Source organism: Fusarium odoratissimum (genome assembly GCF_000260195.1).
Source record: "Fusarium odoratissimum NRRL 54006 unplaced genomic scaffold supercont1.1, whole genome shotgun sequence".
Taxonomy (NCBI): Eukaryota; Fungi; Ascomycota; class Sordariomycetes; order Hypocreales; family Nectriaceae; genus Fusarium; species Fusarium odoratissimum.
In genome coordinates, this window is record NW_022158687.1 from 2,399,201 (window position 1) to 2,419,953 (window position 20,753).

General features: G+C 50.3%; 6 protein-coding genes across 8 annotated transcripts; all 6 read right to left on the reverse strand.

Annotated features, from left to right (window-relative positions):
• Nucleotides 1-137: 137 nt before the first annotated feature.
• FOIG_00833 (uncharacterized protein) lies at nt 138-2,489 on the reverse strand. The gene is made up of 2 exons (XM_031197279.1): nt 1,961-2,489; nt 138-1,890 (listed from the first exon to the last, which is right to left on the reverse strand). Exons 1-2 carry the CDS (start codon nt 2,233-2,235, stop codon nt 522-524), a joined length of 1,644 nt encoding a protein of 547 aa, XP_031073046.1. The 5' UTR covers nt 2,236-2,489; the 3' UTR covers nt 138-521.
• Nucleotides 2,490-3,146: 657 nt separating this feature from the next.
• FOIG_00834 (uncharacterized protein) lies at nt 3,147-3,800 on the reverse strand (the record flags this gene model as incomplete). The annotated part of the gene is made up of 1 exon (XM_031197280.1): nt 3,147-3,800. One exon carries the CDS (start codon nt 3,798-3,800, stop codon nt 3,147-3,149), a length of 654 nt encoding a protein of 217 aa, XP_031073047.1.
• Nucleotides 3,801-4,071: 271 nt separating this feature from the next.
• Nucleotides 4,072-5,224, reverse strand: FOIG_00835 (uncharacterized protein; the record flags this gene model as incomplete). The annotated part of the gene is made up of 2 exons (XM_031197281.1): nt 4,072-4,394; nt 4,534-5,224. 2 exons carry the CDS (start codon nt 5,222-5,224, stop codon nt 4,072-4,074), a joined length of 1,014 nt encoding a protein of 337 aa, XP_031073048.1.
• A 3,700-nt stretch (nt 5,225-8,924) lies between these two features.
• Nucleotides 8,925-12,572, reverse strand: FOIG_00836 (anaphase-promoting complex subunit 2). Its single transcript, XM_031197282.1, has one exon. It carries the CDS (start codon nt 12,518-12,520, stop codon nt 9,917-9,919), a length of 2,604 nt encoding a protein of 867 aa, XP_031073049.1. The 5' UTR covers nt 12,521-12,572; the 3' UTR covers nt 8,925-9,916.
• A 3,714-nt stretch (nt 12,573-16,286) lies between these two features.
• On the reverse strand, nt 16,287-19,193 carry FOIG_00837 (uncharacterized protein). Of its 3 annotated transcripts, XM_031197283.1 has the most exons (5): nt 18,003-19,193; nt 17,883-17,947; nt 17,386-17,830; nt 17,266-17,328; nt 16,287-17,212 (listed from the first exon to the last, which is right to left on the reverse strand). In XM_031197283.1, exons 1-5 carry the CDS (start codon nt 18,467-18,469, stop codon nt 16,891-16,893), a joined length of 1,362 nt encoding a protein of 453 aa, XP_031073050.1. In that variant the 5' UTR covers nt 18,470-19,193; the 3' UTR covers nt 16,287-16,890. The 3 variants fall into 3 exon arrangements, with proteins under 3 accessions (XP_031073050.1, XP_031073051.1, XP_031073052.1); XM_031197284.1 differs by having other exon boundaries at nt 16,287-17,328; XM_031197285.1 differs by having other exon boundaries at nt 17,266-17,830.
• Nucleotides 19,194-19,508: 315 nt separating this feature from the next.
• Nucleotides 19,509-19,865, reverse strand: FOIG_00838 (uncharacterized protein; the record flags this gene model as incomplete). The annotated part of the gene is made up of 1 exon (XM_031197286.1): nt 19,509-19,865. One exon carries the CDS (start codon nt 19,863-19,865, stop codon nt 19,509-19,511), a length of 357 nt encoding a protein of 118 aa, XP_031073053.1.
• Between the last annotated feature and the right edge of the window lie 888 nt (nt 19,866-20,753).

Sequence of the window (20,753 nt, forward strand, 5' to 3'; positions counted from 1 at the left end):
TCAGGCCGCCACACATTGGCTAGCGCCGTCGTAATATCCACATCGAAGATCCATTGCCAGCTGGCAGTCATATGCAGTCACACATGCAGACGGTGTCGGTTCTTACAGGCTACGAGGTGGAGCCTACCCTGTACAGTATCGAAAAGTGAGGGTCTCTTTTGTCGATTGTCTCACAGTGCCGGCCTCGTTTTGCAACTCTACCTCATTGGATAAGAATGCCTATGTATGAGCAGGGTCTCATTTCTCATGAGCTGGGCAGAACTGATAAGAATTGTTAGGAATGTTCGTGGAATAGACCGGCGAGCCGTTCCATCATTACCCGTTAGCTAAGACAAGCTCCAACGTGAATGAACGGCTCGATAATTGCATCCACACACCCACCTCGCGAATCTTCCGACTTACACACACCATCTCACGCAATATCGCCTATGTAACATAATATCGTGTAAATGTAAATCAAGCTTTGTACTGCACACTGAATTTCTGACCCATAATCGCCAAACAAATAGACCCGTATTATATCAGTAGCCGCTCACTGTTTTGATATTGACATGCATACCTTTCGCGGGCCGGGCCGTTATACCGCCCCGAATTTCCACTTTCTTCTCATCCATCTCCTCAGGGTTCGCAAGGGTGAACTCAAAGCGACCAATCCATGCCGCTAGCAAACATGCGAACTCTGCTTTTGCGAAACTGGATCCAATGCAACTCCGTGGGCCATGCAAGAAAGTCAGGAACGCGTAGTTACTGCTCGCTCCACCACTCGCTGCTTTGCGGTCAGCGGAACCACTCTCTCCACCCGATGGGAGCCACCGCTCTGGCTTGAATTGACCCGCATCCTGGCCCCAGAGCTCAGTATCAAAATGAGTAGCCCACGGTACAATGACAACGCGTGTGCCGCGGGGGATTGAATGGCCGAGAATGGTGGTATCGTAGGCGGCATCGCGCATTGTTAATGGGACAGGGGCATAATATCGCAGAACCTCGCTGCACACTGCATTCAAGTATGGCATGCGGTCTATGTCGAGACTGGTGATATCGACGTCCGAATCCACAGACGGAAGATGTTCGCGTACTTCGTCCCGCAGCCTGCTCTGAATATCGGAATGTTTCGAGAGCATATATATTGCCCAGGTCATCGCTGATGCTGTTGTCTCATGCCCTGCAGCGAGGAATGTCATGAGCTGGTCAACCAAGTTTTCGTCAGTGAAACCACCGCTTTCAAGAGCGACCGATAGTATGTCAACATCGGCTTGCTCCTTATTGGCAATTTTTGCCTTCTTCTCACGGATGAGATCTCGACAGACTGCCCGGATATCGGTGGCTGCCTTAGCAATATCCTCGTTTCGACGGAAAGGTAGCTTGGTGATGAATTGCATGGGAATAATCATGCCAATAAAAGCGAGGACCTGAGCCTGGCGTGAAGGCTTGAATATCTGCTTGTATGTTTGAGCGAGAGTGTTTTGAGGGTCTTGAATGGCGCCAAAGTCCCGACCCATCCCAGCGAGACCAATAATATCGAGTGTGGCTCGTGATGCCCAACTAGATATTTCGACATGGACCTCTTCCTTCCCACCGAACTCTGCCATCATGGTGCGTGTCACTTCCCTAGCCTTGCTCCAGAAGACCGGGTATAAATTCTTTATGTGACGAAAGGCGAATGCAGGTGTCAAGCTGCGGCGCTGCATCTTGTGCTCCTCCCCCTCCGCAAGTAAGATGCCAATTCCAAGAATGCGACCAATGGACCATCGAAAATGAGAGGGCTTCGGGAAAGCATAACTGTTGGTACTAAGTACCTCAGCCAAGGCTTTCGGTGAGCAGACCATCACTCTCTCTTGATTGAAGAACCCGCGATAGCAGAGTAGGCCATCGTTGGGAATCGTAGAAGCCCTAAACGCAATTTGCGGATTAGTGGGTTTTCCATCATCTCGAATTCGACACAAGAAATACGCCCACGAACCATTCTCGCATTGGAACACCTGAGGGTTCGGCCATAATTTTCTTTGCCTGACCCATGAACCAATGGTTCCCGGAAGGCCCAGGAAGATGTCTCAGGGGAGACACAAATAAAGGATATATCCATACTGTCCAGACGCCCCAGATAGCGAGACTCGCAATCCAAAGCTCTGTAAAGTGTCCCAAGAGCTGTAGTCTTGCCCAATTGTTCTGTGCCCATGCGAGCGATAAGGTACCTATAGCAGCAGTGGCTGTGATACGCTCCCATCGTAGTCCCATGATATTCGAGTTAAGATAAAAATGCAGAGAGAGAGAGAAATTTCAAAAGGCCAGGTTATGAACCTTAGGTTGAACGTAGGAAAACACATGCAATGGCGACAGTTGCGCGTCTCAAGGGGTACAGCGACAGGGAATGGTCTTATAAGCGATTCGTCTATCTTCAGTGTAGTGGGGAGGCCTAGACATCCAAGGCTCTATGAGATACTCGAATCGTCAGAGATATAAACGGACGCACCACATGGTCCGAGTCGGTCATCAACATTGCACCGTTCCAACGGCATCATCGATGCAACAAAAGCTCCGACCGACCAACTCTTGATGCGGAGACATCAAGACGCTAGTTCCATTCTAGTATAAGTTGCGGAGCTGGACGCTTCAATGGAAATCCGATCGAGGAGATCAGCAGGTATTCTTGGCTCCATAAACTGAGCAAGGGTCTTTGGGAGTGTCAACCCTTACTATGTAAAGTATTTCATTCAATATTATCGCTAATTCCGCTACAGCGATAGGTCGCCTACCTATTGATTGCTGGATACGGAGTAGTGAACAATTCAGTCTCTTTGCATGTGCCCCTTCAAAACACTTCCCTTCCAATCATTGGTGGTATCAACCAGAAATATACCAAAAATCCCTTGATCTGGTGCGTTTTCAACCATGACCATACCATCATACTCAACGCCAACCCGTGCCAAAAGGCCTCTGACCTCATGTATTTTGCGAGTCCCGAATTCCCATGTCAAAGTCCACCTATCATGTTGCGACTGCGATCCCGTACCCCAAGGAGCCAGTAGCCTTTGCGCGGCTGACTAGGTTATCGCAAACGCATCTGTTCTCCGTCGTTCTTTGTTCCGCCACCTTTTCTTCCAATTCTTTCGGGAGATAAAGTCAAGATTGTGTCACAAAATGGCACATCACCAATTGCGGTTGCCGTGATATGTCATATCCGGCGCAGCTTCGTTGTTCCCCAAACCCTCAAATGGGGAACCCGTCTGTGTTTGCAATGGGTTCCGAAGAGTTCTGAAATTTGAGTGTTGAGCTTCATCCTCTTGTGCTGCATATAAAGGTGAGACTGGCAAGACTACTGGCGTCGCTCCAGTTGATGATTCTGTTTCAGCGTTGCGATCCCGGACCGTCATCGATCCGTCGTTTGCATTCTGCGTGGGTACACCCGTCCACTCTTGTATCTGTCTTTCCGTAAGGGGACGTTCCGTTTGCTGCGGTATGGCTGATAGACTAGAACCAGTCGTCACAGGCTGTGAAGATGTCGACGCTGCCTGGCTGCGATTTTCGGGCAAGGCAAAGTTGTCACGCGTGGATGAGCTGCCGTACCGCGTTCGAAGTCGACGGTGCTGGTGTTCAACACCTTCTCTAGGTGGTGGCCTTCCATCTCCAGGTACTTGTGCAGAATATCGAGGCGAGCCATTGTTCCGTGGATCTGCGGCTCCATACGTGGCCATAATTGCCCGTGCCAGAGCCTCATCATGTGGACCACTTGCTGCCATCCTATTGCCTACGTCAGTTGATTGATCAAGCGGACAAGGTATTCGTGTTCCTCCTTCTTTCATTTTTGACTCACACTGGATGGATGCTCGCGCCTCTATTTCTCATCAAGCTTAGGAATGCGGCGGCGGACGAATTTGTCTGTGCCTTAGGTTCTGAATGTAGTCTGTCTCGACAGTAAGGGCAACTATCCGAATCCTCCAACCACTTCTTGATGCAGTGGTTGCCAAAAACATGTCCACATTTTGGTAGACGAAGAGGAGCCTCTTTAATACCTTCTGGAGTATCAACGCCGTATTCGTTATAGCAAATTACACAACCTGAAACACGTTAGCTTCAATCAGTTTCGATGGGGAGGAAGTTCTTACTTCGGTCTGTCTCAGCTAAGTCCTCAAGCTTGACGCTCATGAGTGACTGGAGCGTTAGCTGGGAAGCCACCATCTTGGTCGTCAAAGAGCCTCTGACAAATTGCATCTGTCGGATTAAGGCCTCCTCCACCTCTGGTGATGACTCGGAACCATTCGGACTGTGGAGAACATGCTCATGATGGCCATGATACCCGTCATCCTCATTGTCGTCGTGTCCGGACTCTGTCGACATTATGCGCCTGCGTTGTCTGGGGTGAGATCGACGAAATCCAGATGACGAAGGAGGAGGTCCTAGAGTATGTAAGCATTGGCTTTTGGAAAGCTGCTCAGTCAACAATATCGCACGAAACAACAAATGATTCACAAATCCACTAGCCTGCGAGACTGGAAGGGTATGTCGAGAAGGGCGGCGCTAATAGGATAGACTTACTGTTAGGAGAGGGAAGATTACCGAATGACCTGGATGATGACGATGCAGCAGTGAAGTGGCTTCTTCTTGTCGATGTCGGGATGAAAGTTTGAGGGGGTAGCGGGGCTGGGAGAAACTGTGGAAAGTAACCAGTGTTGCTATGATTCATACCATTGGCGCTTGAGTCGCCATGGACATATGCCGAACGGTGTAGTGAATTAACTTCCTGGTGGCCGGCTCCGAGGGGAGGCATGCCTAGACCGAGTCCCTGTGGCTGAAAATCTGAAGGTCTGTTGGCAGGAATTTGGTTTGCGAACGCTGCATCGTGACTGTAGCTACCAGTGCCAGAAGGTATTGGAGCAACGGCAACCGGCATACTGTTGCGATAAGCATGAGCACGGCCATTTGGCCGTGGCGATGCTGGCCCAGGCATGCTACCTGCAAACGGGCCCGGAGACGGCATGCCTAACATTGGTGGTAACATAGCTGCATGATGCCCATACGGATCTGGAACAGAGCTGTGTGGCGGCATGGCATAGTGATGTGAGTAGAGGTGAGGTAAGCTTGGGTTTTGGGCGTGCCATGGATACGCAGGTGAGTTCTGTGTCTGAGAATGTGGTGCCCAATGGTTTGAGGCAGAATGCACAGGGTCATAATGGCCGGAAGCCCGGTGGTGGTGGTTGCTTGATAGCACGAAATCCATAGGATCCATTATGAGCAAATGGCTTGAAAATGGTATTGGCCCAATCTGGCTCACAAACCAACGGAGCTGCGCAGACGCAAGTCCAGCTGCAGCTCACTGGAACTCGATAAAGGCGAGCGCAATCGTGAAGGCAGCTCTAGGATTTCGAATAGCACGAAGCGGGTGGGAGGAACGTTGACGGATGCTGATTGCACGAGGGCTCCACGTAGAAGATGAGTGAATATGTGTATTCGTATTATATGTGCTGGACTAGGACTATCGGTAGCACGCTGCAGTCACAAACCGGTAATCGGGGAACGCAGATAGGTTGTGGTCATGGGTTCAAAGCTCTCCTGGCCCCGAGGCAGATGGGAGATGGAGAGCAGAGTAGAGCGTCAGAAGGGCAGACAAGCAGTCGTGGGGAGGTAGAGAGAGCAGCCACGGGCGAATATGAATAAGTATGATGATGAGGGGGAGTCGTTCGTTATCGGATATTTGCGATAACGCCGATGACGACGTAGTTTCAGCTCTAGCGGCGGCGTTCTGCGACGAGGATGAGGCGGGGTGTGAGCGGACGGCGTTGCGTCTACGAGAAGTCGATAGGAAGAGGGAGATGCAGAGAGAGGAATGGAAGAAAGAAGACTGAAGTGAAGGAGGGAGAGAGAGGAGGAGGACAAAACGGTGTGGGGGACAGAGACCAAGTGAGAGACAAGAGAAAGAAATGCAAAGAATAAAACGAATGCCACGGCTTGTACGAATGAGACCAGACCAGACTCCCTGGGACCAGGCGGCAGGCGGGTGGTGATGATGTTGTGGGTTGCAGGGACAGGCTGGCTGGGAGTGAAATCAACAGGTCGCAGAGCTACCTAGGCAAGCTACTAAATGGAAGGTACAATACGGAAGGGCGACAGTTAACGTTAAGTTGGAGTCTTTGTCGTCTCTTGCACGATCTGACTCCCACTGTCTGAGCTAGGCTCTCGCTCGTCTCGGTTCAAAGACTGGGCTGTTGGCTGGGCCTGTTTAGGACATGGGGTAGAGTCTTACGTTCGCGGTTAGATATGATAGTTTCATTGACATAAGAAAAGACCCTTCTCTCGTTTGTCTACCGCCTTGCTTGTAGAAGGGGCGCCGGTCGCGAAATCACCGGTGGATGTCGTGGATAGTGCAATGCAAGTTGGGCAATGTAAGTAAGATATTGGAAGTGAATGCTGACCTGAGGCTTGGCCTGGGTGAGCGCCAGTGGTCGCGGACTCCAATGGTGGAAGCGTACGAGGCGTTTGGGTAGTGTACCAGCGAATAAAATGAAGACGAACTATGCATAGGTCAGATCTAGATGACGGGGGGCGTGGAATGAAATGGTGGCCAAAGACCTTCAGAAGGGTCTGCAAGAGTGCCTTCTTTGTGTTGAACCAAGTCAATTGAGTTAAGCCAAGCTAGATGATACGGTGGACAAACAAAAGCGAGAATGGGCTGCTTGGGCGTGTTGTGTTCCTCTAACTCTGAGCAGGGGGAAACACCCTAGCGGATGGTCTGTACGAAATGTGTCATTCGAGTCAGAGTCGTTGCTACAGTCGCAGTCGCAATTGCATTTCATCAAGGACGGATATGATACTTGAATCCATCAATGAATGTGCCGGCCGGCCGTCCGTGTTCGGCAGCGGGTGGAGAGCAAGGTTGACCGTGACCATCAAGGAAGCTTCCGACCAGCGGACGCCCTTGGTCGTAGTGAGGTTATCAATACGGGACTGATTGACAGGTGGGTGAATGGCGGAATTTGCGTGGTTTATGATACGCGCACCGGGCGAAGAATGGATCATCGAGAGCCTCTTATCGACGATGCCAAAAGCGACAACAAAATTGGAGGTTTAGCACGGAAATGATATCGCAGTGCAAGAAGACAACGCTTCAACAGAGCACCAGACGTGGAAAACCAGCTCCTCATGCGGTCCTGGACAAACAAAGTCACACTCTGCGGCGTGCCAAACCACCCGACCATTGGTGCCTCCACTTCTAAAAACACAGTTCGCCAAAAGAGTCATGGTCATGGTCGTGGCCATGGTCATGCGTAGAGAAAGTCTAGTCATCAGCTGCATGCGCAGGGTAGGGAAGAATTCAAGCCCATCCATCAACAGCCAGCCAGCCCGCCCAAGCCCAAGCGGGCACAACCCATCATCGATCGGCCAGGGCACGGAAACTCTGATCAGGGAATTGCTAACATTTCATGGCCTTTTGGTTCGAGGGAAATGACATGTTGAAAGTGCGTATGATGCAGCGCATAGAATATATGAGACTTACATGAAAGACCTTCCTCCATGTTGGACTATTGACGAGGCCTGATATGCATGTTCACTGTCAACTTGATTAGGTTGGGGGCCACCACCTTGATTGCATGGGGTTATCAGGCCAGCTCCACCGTGAGCGACAAGTCCTGTAAATTCTTACATACCTAGGTAGGTAGTACTTACTACTCCGTAAGACAGAACCGACCCCTCCACTTGTATCCGATTCATCAACAGACTCAACCCATACATCACTTCATGCAACAGCGGAAACAACCAGTTTCAGCTGATCAGGGCCAAGTTATGGCTAGCAGAGGCGCCCTCTCCGAAGTAAAATAAACAAAAGTCCTGACAAGGGATTCGATCAGGCCTGTCTAAAATAACCACGTTTAGATAGCCAATGCACCTAGTAAGCTTCTCCTCTTGGGAAACCAATCATCTTGTATACTCTTAAAACTTTTGAGACTCGACATAAATCAGAAGACGATTCTTAATAAGGTGCATAATGGGAAGTGAGCAAACTCAACATGATTGAGCTATGACCGGTTACAAAGTATTAGCCAATGCATAATTGACTTGGTTTATCAGGTTCTGGTGATACACTATGAACGTCTTTGGTTGGTGCTGTGATGATTCAAGGCGTAAACATGATCCATCATGTGAGCCGTCGCCTCGCGTGCCTCGAGCCATTCATGATTCACAACACGGGCCCACGTCCATTTAGCCAAGACAAACAGGCGTTCGTTCATCAGCTAGAGAGACAGGGGCCTTTGAGCGAGGAGGGCCAAAAGCCCAAAACTCCCTCCATCATAGAGAGGGCCACTACTAGCCAGACTTGCCCCGGCGTCAACCTTGCGTTCATCTGACGTTGGCAGCGCTCGAGCAAAAGCCAAAACCTCCTACCTGAACTATTCAAGTCCGGCGACCGGATTCGTCACTTGGCGAACGAACGAGAACAAGGAAAGCTGCATAAGCATACGCGAATCTGCTAAAAGGGATTTGTCTGAATACAGACACGTCTTTCATGACATGGTCAGTATCGTTGCGTATGAGGATACTCACCATTATTCGGGTGCCGTTTGTCCTTCATAACCATTAAAGTTATTTCCTCTTGCGACTTCTCCTGCATCAACCACAAATATTGCCAGCCCAGCAGACTCGTCATCAACCAAAATGTACCAAAGGATACCGTTTCCCGACGGCACAGCCGAGCGGATACCTACTGTAATCACAAACACAACATAACATAATAAAAGTCGCACCACCTTATGCCGAGGCCTCTATAGTAATTCAGCCCATCGTTTACGTGAAGTGGTCATGTTTCAAACCGCCACTGTGTAAATCATCACAGCCAAGAGATCCCATCCACCGGAGACTTGCTTGTTGCACATTGCTCTTACCTACACATGTCTTACACGACTGTGTCATAAAGTCAAGGAAGCGAACATTTTCTATGGAAAATCGGATACGGCCACGGAAAGGGATTTCGAGGATGGGCTGGACCAAATACCGATATTCAATCTTTGTGGTGCATTGAAATCGCCGTGACTGAAATATGACATGGATCCATCATGCACTTTCCTTCCTGCCCATTGGAGCCGTTGACCGAGCTGTTAAGCACTTAAGGAAACCTTAAAAGCACTGCAAGATGCCCTTCAGCCTCACGTGTCTACACATCACCCTCATCGAAATTCTGAGGAGCCAATAGCTGCAACCACTTTAGCCCACGAAACGAAACGAAACATCAGCTGGTCCCTCGGTGTTTGGGAACCCGTAGGATCTACCCAGAACGTTGTTGGTGCCCTTGCCATTCCAGATCTGCACTAAGTCAACTCTGAAGATGGCAAAGAACACTCCCCGGTGTCCTTCAAAAGCAAACGCCTTATTCGCTATGTAAACTTCTTAAACCCTGGTGAAGATCACAAACACTCGGAGGGTCCGCTCATTTGAGGCAGCTTGATTCATATTTCCTATTCTGGCTGTTTGCCCGGCCTCGGCTGGAAGCTTGGAGCAACGCACAACAAAGTACATAAATAAATCCCCCCCAGGCACGACATAGGAGCAAGGATGATGTATCAAGGCTGTTGAGCTGAGCCGGTTATACATGTGACCCCTAGGCTCCGTCTTCTTGCTGCCACGTTTCGATGCAAAGCGAGGCCTCATTCATATACAAAACAACAGGAGGATGGAACAAGAATATATCCCTCTCCCTTCCGATACGGCAGCGGCAACCACGACATATTCGCCATCGAACAGTCGTCTCGGCTCGTCAATCTCTTGCTCGGTCCCGAGTGTTTGTGCTGTGGTGCAAGCATGCGCTGACGGGCTCCAGCGCCGTGTTGGTTTGTCGAGAGGGTGACACTGCAGCCAGTACTCACTTCGCTCGAACCCCATGATGCAGACATTCGACCCTCAACAACGCTCATGTTCGAGTAGCCTATTCTCATTTCTTCGGCAAGCGATACTTGCCGCCGGCTAGCTCTAATTTATTCTCCGCCACCTTTTCGGCCAAAAACTCCTGCAACTCCTCATTAGTCCAGGAACAGCCATCGGGAATCAGCATTTTCATCATCATTAGCATCTGTCCAAGTGGCATAGTTGGTGCTGAGTTTGTCAGCATGCCTACAATGAACTGCCAGTATACAGTTCGGCGCTCCTGCTCCTTGGGATCGATTTTAGGCTTGCGAGGAGACGAGCGGCTGTCATTGCCAAGTTCTTGAGCTTCACCAGGATCACCTGATTCACCTGCTTGTTCACCCTCATTCAAACGCTCCAAGACAACATAGGTTCGGCTGCCAACATCACGGAGCACTCTCCTGGAGATCCAGAATTTTAGAGCCAGGTCGAGAAGATCCTCGTCTATCATGAGCTGTTGCCATATCTCGTCGAAAGTTCGTTCTGTGGGGCCGGATTTGCCTTCAGTGCTGTCGTCCCGGAACGCGTATATCACAGCAGCCTCGTAAGTCTTGCATTCAAGCTCGACAGTGCGGTCCTCGAAGTCAAGTTTGACAGTTGCAGTACCTAACTGATCCAACCAAGTGAGTTTCCGAGAGGTCTTGAGTCGCTCAAACCCTTGTTCGTATCTGGCCCGCATCGCGGCAACGGGTGGCGGAACTGTGAAAGGGTCTTTAGGTAAGGTTGGCCAGAAGAGTCGGGAGAGGATCTTGGAGTGATATGCCAGTGCTCCTGAATCAAGCGACGGTTGACAAACATTCTTTCCGAGAACTGCATCGACTCTTTTTGAGTCTTGAATATCCTTCATCATGACATCGCAATTTTGTAAAGCATTGTCGCCGAACCGCTTTTTAAGCAGGCTCAGTACTTTGGTCTCTTGTATAAAGTTTCCCTGGTTAGAAAGCAATCGCTCCGCGATGATAAGTTGGAACTCCTTGATAAAAATCTCTTGAGAGCCAAGCGCGTTGATCAGAGTTCCGATGACGTCCTCGTTCTTAGGTCTCTTGTAGTTGACACCTGCGTCCACAGGATCGGGCACCCAGGTCATGTCGTTCCAGTCCAGATCCTCGTCGTCGACCTGGCGCCGTTGCTGTTGAGAAGCTGAGTTGAGCAACACTGCCAACTCCGCAAGCTTTGCCTTTCCCTCCTCCGTACTAGCCTCACTCGGGTTAGAGAGCAAGCCTGTGACCACGATCCTAATGGCATCGTCCCGCTGGCACAGGTACAGCTGTAGTGCGTGAACGACACGATCAAGGAGAACCTTTGAATGATCCAGGGCATGAAATGTCCTTATCATAGAAATGTACGTCTGAAGGATATCGGAGGTGGATCGTCCAGGGTGAAGGAGTCGCTTCTGAAGAGCGAGTGAGAATGTGTCGGTCAATTGAAGGCGACGTTGTGGCGTAGAAACGGCCAGACGAAGATCCTCGAGTCCGCCTCGGCTTTCGGGCCAGTTCAAGGCGATATCAAATAGTTCTTGGATTCGCAGAGTAGCAAGGCGACCTACCGCGATCTCCTTCCAGCATTCAACGTCGCTCCAAGCGATACGAGTTTCAAGACGACTGAAAACCTCAACAGCGAGGCGACCGTACTGGTTTTCAACCCAATCTGAAAGATGACCAAGGCACCCAGTCAAGGTACTTGAGCCTGGCGTTGACGACTGTTCAGACGCTTTCCAGAATCCTGAATAGGAGGTCTTGATAAATTCCTCCATGCTGGCATCCATGATTTCGGCGAAGAGCACTTGAAATCTCTCCCCTACAAGTCCAACATTCTTAAGTGACTCAAGAAGTCCCAGAAGCTCTTCCCGAACCGCCGAATCGCCACAGTTGTCTTGTGATTCTAATATTCCATCATAGCGTCTCCCTATACCAAGGCTAGAACGGATGAGCCGCTGTAAGACACTTGTCAGGGCATTCGTCAAGCCTTGGTTGAGAGAGTTACCAATGATGGTATGTAAATCACGACGAAACTTTGAAAAAGATGCGTTAGCAGAAGCGTCGTCCTCGTAGCCTTGGACTATGAGTGTCAAGCCCCAAAGATATTGCCTGTGAGCTGCTTCGAGAGTCGAGACACTTGAGGCCAAGACCTGTGTGTGATCACCCTGACTGGAACACGCAGACAACAGTGGCATAACATGGTGAATAAAGTGCTGGCGAACTTGGTGTGTGTGCCAAAGGAGGATATCTTCTGTATGGGCTGCCTGGGGCAAAGAGCGGCCAGGGTAGAGAAGTAGAGCTAGGGAATCACGGAAATCCAAGTCAACGTCTTGTGACTCTGGAGGCAAAGTGCCAAAGGAATCTTCAACCGCAACTGAAGTTGGTAGTTGGATCTTGGATGTGACAGCATGCCATGCTCGATCCCACCTCACCTGGTCATCGGCATGTTGGAGAGTCTCGTGAAAGAGAGGCGGTGGTGGTGGTGGTGGGGGAGCATGCTGAGGTGACGCGTGGGGACCTCCAAAGGCAGCACCTTGATCGGTGAAGGCTGCAACGGGAGTTGAACGGGGCGTGGGCGATGAGACATCCGTCTGGAAAACGGACCAGAAGACCTTTTGCTTGCGTGCCCGGTATCGCGACGCTGTTAGGACCATTGTGGCATTGTAGTGTGGTTTGAAATGGGGTGTGAGAATGTCAACAAAAGAGATGTTTTGGTTGTTGTTGGTACGTGCGGATACAGTTACTGGCAAGTGGATACTTTGAACATGCACAAGGTTTCTACCGTTTATGTCACAGTGGGGCGCAGGACGGGCCGCGCTCCTTCAACGGCACGTTGGACCCCCGTCGGAGGGCGGCCGACACTCAACATGGTAAGTCGTGTAAGTGATCATCGGGGGGTTTACAAAGACACAGGAAAGAGGTTCTTCTTTTTCGTAGCACGATTCTTGGAACCTAGTGTATCGCAGAATGAAGTAAGAAAAAAGGTCTGTAGACCCGGTGAGCGACTTGCAAACGAACTATATGGAGCCCTTGTAAATTGACTGTTTACTGATACCTACCACAGTTCATTTGGTAAGAAGACTCGTGTAAATCGACTATTTGGGCACGATGGGTAACAACTACGGAGTCAATTTGTTGATTTGACTCGGAGGGTTTTGTTGCACACACCCCTAACGACCCAGTAAACCTTAGACGAAAGCACGGATGCCATATGTACATACGTCTACTCCAGATGTTTACGGCGTTTCAGATAAGGTATGAGGCTCAATTTTGTTTTTCTGTAAGATGTTGTTTCGCCAGCAGACGTTTGGACCATCCCATCGCCATCTCCCGGAAACTCAGCCCAGCGGCCGGCTTGTCCAGCTTGGAGGATCGATTTGTTCGCAAACTAAGCTTACTATAGGGCGAGGCGAGGCGCACTGCACTAGCTAGATGTCAGATCTTGATGCCTGGCCCGTGGTGATTCGAGAAAGATTTTAAAATTGAACTGGGTGAGAAGGGGGTGGCAGAGTATCGCTTCGTTGCGAGTCAGCCAGCCAGGGTGACAGAGTTGGAACAGAGTCGGTGACGGCGTGCTATAGGGGAGTAAAAAATACGACGGACTCCGTAGCATGGAAAGAATCCTGGAGGATCACGATTTGAGTGAACTGTGAATTATCGCTAGGAGGAAAAGCATGAGCTAGGTAATAAACGAGACCATCAGGGGGCAGATTTTTGGGGCCAGCGAAGATCATCTCCGACTCGGCCGATACGCTACAAGTTCGGCTCCGGGGGCGGTATTTTGGTCAGTGGATCTTCAGTGGACGAAGAGCTCCCTTTGAAAGGTTGAACCGCCAAATAATTAGATTCAGGATACCGCATAGGAAGTAGGCACGACTCTTGTGCGTTTGCTCCATTGATACGTAGCTGCTCTCGACTCTATTTGCTTGGCGACGGCCAAAATTCTTAACTCCGATGCAGAAACCCGCCAAGGCACGGCTCAATCATCTCCGAAAACTAAAGCTCGACCTTGATCATCCTCTAATTAGAAGTAAGGTAGTCTAGTTGAAGGCGAGGCCTTTCGTCCAGGTTCAGGCCCGAGGAAAGGGTTAAATGTTACCCTACTCTGGTGTTGCTGTAGGTTTTGACGGTCGAGGCGTTTATCGGCCAATGATGCACCACAGTTCGCCGAATTGACTTCCAGCGTTCTTTAGATGCTTGTTTGTTTCGGTCGGCAGCCCCGGTTGATCGGGGAGGTAAAAAAAAAACCCCCAAAAAAACGAAAAGACAAGAAAGGTAGCGAAGAGTCTTATTGAAGGGTGCTATCGTCCAGTCTGCGATATGACATCCATTAGTCCCCAGAACTTGGAAAGCCCTTATGCTGGCACATTGTCATTTTGCAGCCTACCATCGACCTTGTGCCCTGCGAACCTGTGTTTCGGGTACCTTGCAGTTGCTGTAGAAGAAAACGGTAACAACTCCCTTCTTTCTTAGGTCAATTCAATCTTTTTCCCCACCTCCACGTTTATTTCGCCTTAACTGGACATAACATCCCGCTTTTCCCAGCCCTATCCAGAGTGCTTGTGCCTTACCATTGATCAACGTCGTATTGCGCAACGACCTCTTGTCTGGCCTCGAGATCCTTGATTCTCATGTTATGCTATGGATCGCTGGGGTGGCAGGGCTATTAATCAGTGAGCCTCAGCCTAGGAAAACTGGGTTCTCTTATGACAGCGCCTCCCGGGTGGCCAGGGTTCCTCCTTAATGCATCCGCGCCTTTCGTGAGCTATCCGAATAAGGAAGGAAAGCTGACACACAAAGGTCTCTCTTTTCACAAGTGAAAAGGCGACGATCTGATCCATTGTGACACTTGGCACTGGACCTCGCCATTCTCATGTCTAGGGGTTGATCTATCGCCGTGATGGATTTCGCTTGTCGAATCAATTACTATAAAGGAAAGACGGTCCCGTCGTTGTGGTCCATGGCGTCATGAACAGACAAGCATTTAAGATTTTCTTCCGGTTTTCCGGCTGTCAAAAGGTTATCTTAGGCTACAGTTGTACAGTACAGTACGCCTGTGCCGTATAGGTTTATGCTACCCTACCAGCTGCCTACCCAGGTTCCGTCACAGTCGATAAAATCTGATTCGCTAGCTCACATAAACGTAATTAGCTACGTAGCCCAGTAGACACGAATGCCGGTATCCAACGACTTACTGCAAGGACAACAGGAGTAAGTGACCCTTACACTCTAGCAAAAGAACCGGGAACCTGCCCGCTCGCGTCAGTTATCTCCACTCAGCAACCATCCCTCCGTCAGGATTGGCCAAGGTCAAGTCAGCAGATTCATACATATGTATACATACATTGATGCATTACTTTGGCCATGATATTCGTTTGTCAATACCCTATACTTCAGACTGTTGCTGGTTCAGCTTTCTGACAGAATCAGGCTTGATTGTTCCAGAAACCATGTGGCTGGCCCCCGTTTCATTAAACAAGATCAAATGCAATGCACATGCCATGTCGGTGAATTGGGGTGCATTTTCGATGACATCCTCTAGGTGTGAGCGTATCAGTCCTGACAGCATCCCCACGCAAGACTCAGGGGGTGATGAATGCAGCCCAGACCAGGGGGGTTCCAGTTCCTTTCACTTTGCGCCGCCTTGCTGGGCGTGGTGGTTACGCCGGCCGGCCGTTGGGACGACCACGATCCGACCGTCCATTCGCCAGCGATACCCCCGGACAAGTTGTCAATCTTCGGCCTTTTCGTCCAAGTCTGTTCTCCGGGGTGCCTTTGTTTTCGGGGCCGAGACGGGTTCGGACACGGATACGGAGTCGGGTAGCAGTTTAATGTCTCAGCCGGCGCACGAGGTTAAGGTTTGCTTATCATCTTGTCACGGTTTAAACCTTCAAAGTTAACGATCGATTTACTGCCGTAACCAATGTTTCCATTTGAACCACAAATCCTTCTCAGACTATGGAGCTATGCGTCCGCGTAAGGTGGCACTAAAACTCATCTAGAACTACTTATCCTCCTAATTATTATCCCTCATAAGCCAGGCACACCCGTTGAAGCCAACTTGTGTTCTTGGCCTGGTCCATGCTATTTGCGGCGCGGCTGTGTCCCCTGAACCTGGTCACTCAGCCAAGGGTGGGCTTGAGTGCCGCGACGATCATTTGCTTCGGACTCACATCCCCTTCCCAGTAGTCTGGGGCATCCCGTCCTCCCTGCACAGTTGGCTTGTTTCAAATCCGATGCCTCGTTCGATTCTTGCATACTACACTCCTCCATTTGCTCACTTCTGTCATCCATTCCAGCTTAGCCTGTACCAGTATACCTAAGTACCGCGCTTTTTGGCAGCCCCATCCAGTTTTGGCAGTGAGTTGCTAAGCTGCCAAATGCCTGAAACGGCATACACCAAATATTGCTGACTGTAGGTTCGTTTTCCAAAGCTTTGATATAACGTGTTGTACCTATATATCTATGGTGACCAGGCTTCAACCATCTCCATCATGAATCTGTGTTTAAAAACAAAGCGTTGTTATAGGCCTGCTTCCAAATGAAGGAGAATAGATACAGTATAGAAGTAAAAAGATAGTACGACTCCATCCATACCAGCCTCTTATACGGGGGTATTGGTGAAAAGAAAGAATACCAAGAATGGCTAAAAGTAGACTCCAATCCCAATATGCTCCGGAGGCAATCCAATAACAGTATGTCCTTGCCTCTTCAGACACCCCAAGTTATTTCATGATGCGAACCATATCTGATCGCTAATGACATATAAACAACGCCAGCCGACCCTTTAGCTTTAACAATTCAGACTGCAGGACCCGATCTTTTCGAGTTCTTGTAACTGCCAAAAATACGCCGTCTTTAAAAGCAAAACACCAATAATTGTGATGTTGGTAGACCGTAAGCCACTAACGCCAGATCCGTTTCAGTTCGAGGCTGAGCCACGAACGTTGCAGCAAGAATCGTATCCGACCTGCATACTCGTGTTGCTGATTTTATACAATTCGTTCATCTAAACGTATTCGTCTCATGAGTTTCGTCGACCCTTACACTTGTCGTGAAGTAGGTGTCCGTTTCGTGCAGTAGTTCTCGTAAACTCGGCTCCGCAGTTAGGGCAGGAAGCCTTTGCGGCTTGGCCAGATTTTTCGCGCTGATGTCGCAACAAATTACTGAAAGTTGAGAATTGTCGCCCGTTGCACCCGTGTTCCCAGCATCGCGGCTTTGGCCGACTTTGCACGACTCTGACATGTCCCGCTTCTTGTGTGTTTGCGCTTCCAGGGCCTAGGACAGTAGGTACCTGATACATAAAACCAGCGTCCTGGCCAACAGGTACAGGTGGTGATCGAGTACTGTCACGAACAGTTAGCGTTGCTCGCGAAAGATATGCACGCTGGCAAAATACCTATACTGACTGGATCCTGCATAAACTGCTGCATAATCCACGGGCATATTATAGTTTGCTTGTCTGATGGTTAGAGATTAGCATGGTCCGGGCGCCACCCTATATATGCAGGGGTCTTACAAGCTTTGTGGGTATGAGGTAGGATAAACGGGTGCGGATTGCGGTTGGTGGTCTTCGAGGGACGGGCTGTAAGATTGAAGATACGTCGAACTGCTCATTGTAGTCGGAGTATCGCTCATGAGAGTCACGGGAGCAGGCGCAGCTGTATAAGCTGAGATGTTCATAGCAGTTGTGGTAGCGGCAAGCCCCAAAGCCGAAGGCGAAGAATCGACGTAAGAGTTACTGTTGGCGCGGCGCATTCTGTTCACCAGCCTCGAGTCTCGACGTGCCCTATCTGACTGTCGTTTGACTTCTCGCTGGTCTGCCGAAAGAGACAGTCGTGGGGGGCTCGATGTCACGGATCTCGACTGTGGTGGGGGTGTGAGGCTACTTCCAGAAACATGTCCCATTGAAGGCAGTCCAGGACTTAGCAAGCTGCTTCCAGAGTTACTTGACTCAAGGGGGCCTGTAAAGATGTCAATTTAGACTGACATGGAGTAGGAGACATTGCAACATACCTGGCCATGTGAAGGCTGATCGAGGTCCCATAGTAAAGGCTGGATCAAATTGAATAGCAACAGTGCTTGAATGGCAACATTAGTACTTCGTGTAGAGTTCAAGACAAGAAGAAATAATACCTCATGCTGGTCGATCGTCCCGCCTGACGAGAGTTTGGTGCCAATTGATGCCTGTCCTCTTGTGGAAAGGAAATCAATGATCTTGTTCCTTCCTGAGCTTGATCTGGTTGACTCCAGGTTGAATCAATGCCTACTGAAGCCAAAGTTGGAAACTGAGAATATGATTGAGAGGCAGGCGTGGAGAGGTAAGTAGACTCGGGGGTTGGCGTGTTCAAGTAGGGTGTGGATGAGTAATGGTTTGGCGAGGGAACTGGAGGCTGAGGGGATATTTCGAGCGTATGAGTTTGCGGCGAGACACTTATGTTTGAGCCAAGTACGAACTCCCCACTAACAGAGACTTGACTACCAACAGTTGATCTGGTGGGAGGTGAGCTCGGGTTGTCACAGGTTCCATCTGTTGTGTTCGAGTCCATCTTGACTGAGGATGGAGGGGACAAGGGAAGGTATAGAGACTCGGATTGAGACATACGGAAAGTCAAAGAGCTATGAAGCCGATGATAGAGTGGTCTTGTTGTTGCGAGGTGCGATTAATAAGTAAGGGGATGAGGCTTATAATAATGCCTTATGAAGCTGGTTAGAGATGAAGACTCGAAAAGCTTGGTTTTAAAGCGGTGATCTATCTATGGACCATCTGAGCCCCAAACACGGCCAGGGACAGGATGCCGACTTATATGAAGAGGGCAGTACACAATCCCGTTGGACATGCATGACGAAGTAAAGGAACACTGACAGGAAACCTTCCTCGAAGAAGGCTTGAGTGACATGGAACCATGAGTACAGGGCAGTACCCGACAAGGGTCTGAATTGCAATGCTGTGTAGAATGCCCCATATAGCGTACGCTGAGCAATGAGAAAACATGCCGGTAACAAGGGTGAGTAATGATTGCGGGAGTGGCACCATTGGAAGGGAAACGGGGAAAAGAGCTTGGGTAATGAAGGGCTGGGGGGCGTGTTCAGAGAAAGAGATCCAGTAGCTATGGCCCAAGGGACCAGAAGTCATGGTGTTGGTATGTGGCGTAGCGGGGAAAGGACAAGCACCCATCGATTTGAAGTTGACCGGCAGCGTGTTTAGCACCCATGTCGATTGCCTTACCAGGCCAGCGAGGTACCCATGCGACGGCTAGAGCTGACATGGGGTCATGAGTGCGCGCGCACCCACCTTGTAAGGCTCCATCAAATGGGGGGGGCTCTCCTCCCACGTCGAAATCAAGCGGGTCATGGTAGCAGACCCCATCGCTCTACCCATAGTACCCAAGATGGACCGGCACAATGAGACGACAGCCGAAACGTTCTGAGATTGGACTGGGGCCGCAGCTGGCGGGTATTTGAAATACCAGACCAGTTTTGTCAAGCGATGAAAGGGTAGAGAGGCGCAACATGATCCATATGCCAGTTATATGCTGTGCTTCAGGCTGATTCACGGTTGCCAATGATCGCTTGTGCTGCGTATGCGTCTCGCGGTTCAAAGGCCGAAACCCTGCTGGCGTCGAGATTTGACGCCTGGCGCTAACGCGTCAATGCTGAACCTTGGACCTTGCTTGTGATGTTGGTTTGCATATTGGATATGGCACGCGATGGAACACGCGCAAACTGGGTGCTATGCTTTGCAGGCGGCAGTTGGCTGGCAACTACGAATCGATGTCTTTCGAATGTTTCCTTGGAAGGAGAGCTATGCTCAGAGGCGACAGAAGCGACAGAGACGGGAAGAGTCCAAAGAAAGCCGTGGGATTCGAATCCTTGCACTCGCTTCTCTCTGGGCTCAACGAGTGAGCGGTCGATGCAAACGAGAAGGAGCCGTCTCCTTGGCTGTGCAGAAACCGCAACTTGGTACTCGTGCCCTTCTGAGGCCCAATCCAATGGCATAATGTTCCAAGCGCGTCAATCCAATAGCACGAGTCAAAATGAGCGGGATACATAGCATGTTTTCCGTGCCGCCAAGAGCACGAGCGCAGATGCTAGGCGAGCTCATCGTTAGGGGCCACGCAGTCTCGTCAATCCTCGACCTAAACGGTACAGTCTAATTAGGCCCATCACTCTGGTCGTGGAGATAGGACGGTCTTAACGCATCTCGACAAAGGTTCAGCGATTTGATTTTTGCCAAGAGGGGTTCGTCGCGTAAATGCTAGCCGTCCAGGACAAGCACCCTGGAACAGGCAGCCAGTCCAATAGGCTTGTACACAGTAGACAGCGGGTCGACAGCAATCGAATCCAGGGCCAAGGTCGCGGGCTCATCGTTGAAAGGGCGGTCCACGGCGATCCATGGATCAGAAAAGACAGGACAATGGGTATAGGGATGGACAGAGGGGGAGGGTGTTAGGAAGCATCCCCATCCAATGCTACTGTACTATTCCCATCTACTGGGGGGTTCAAAGGCGCGCGGCGCCCGCTTGACATGCCGCTGAATTGACTGAGTGCCGGGCCGTGGAATAAGTCGGAATGGCTCCCTACTGCCGCAGACAGGTCGATTACAAAAGCACAACCGTTTCTCCCAGACCCAGGAAGCGGGTGCGAGCGAATGGTGACTAGTAGACGCCTTCCGCTTTTGGCGCGTGGTTGGTCTGAACAAGCGAAGCGGGAGGAGTTGGTGAGGTAGGGGTAAGTTAGGTAGGCGCCATTGACAGGCGCAACAAACTACGCTAGAAGGATGAATAATGCTTGCGACCATCCATTCTATTCCCCCGCTACCGCGCAAGTCGCTATCAACCCATTTCCCTCCCAGTTATGTTCCCTGTCAATTCGCTTCCACGAGCG

What these genes read in the sequence shown, in the direction of transcription:
- FOIG_00833 (XM_031197279.1), bottom strand. Translation starts at nt 2,235, where the DNA reads ATGGGACTACGATGGGAGCGTATCACAGCCACTGCTGCTATAGGTACC. An exon ending in GGTGTTCCAATGCGAGAATG is followed by an intron (nt 1,891 to 1,960) that starts GTTCGTGGGCGT and finishes AATTGCGTTTAG; the next exon opens with GGCTTCTACGATTCCCAACG.
- FOIG_00836 (XM_031197282.1), bottom strand. Translation starts at nt 12,520, where the DNA reads ATGGTCCTAACAGCGTCGCGATACCGGGCACGCAAGCAAAAGGTCTTC.
- FOIG_00837 (XM_031197283.1), bottom strand. Translation starts at nt 18,469, where the DNA reads ATGTCTCAATCCGAGTCTCTATACCTTCCCTTGTCCCCTCCATCCTCA. An exon ending in GGACGATCGACCAGCATGAG is followed by an intron (nt 17,948 to 18,002) that starts GTATTATTTCTT and finishes TTGCCATTCAAG; the next exon opens with CACTGTTGCTATTCAATTTG. An exon ending in GCAGGATCCAGTCAGTATAG is followed by an intron (nt 17,213 to 17,265) that starts GTATTTTGCCAG and finishes TGTTCGTGACAG; the next exon opens with TACTCGATCACCACCTGTAC.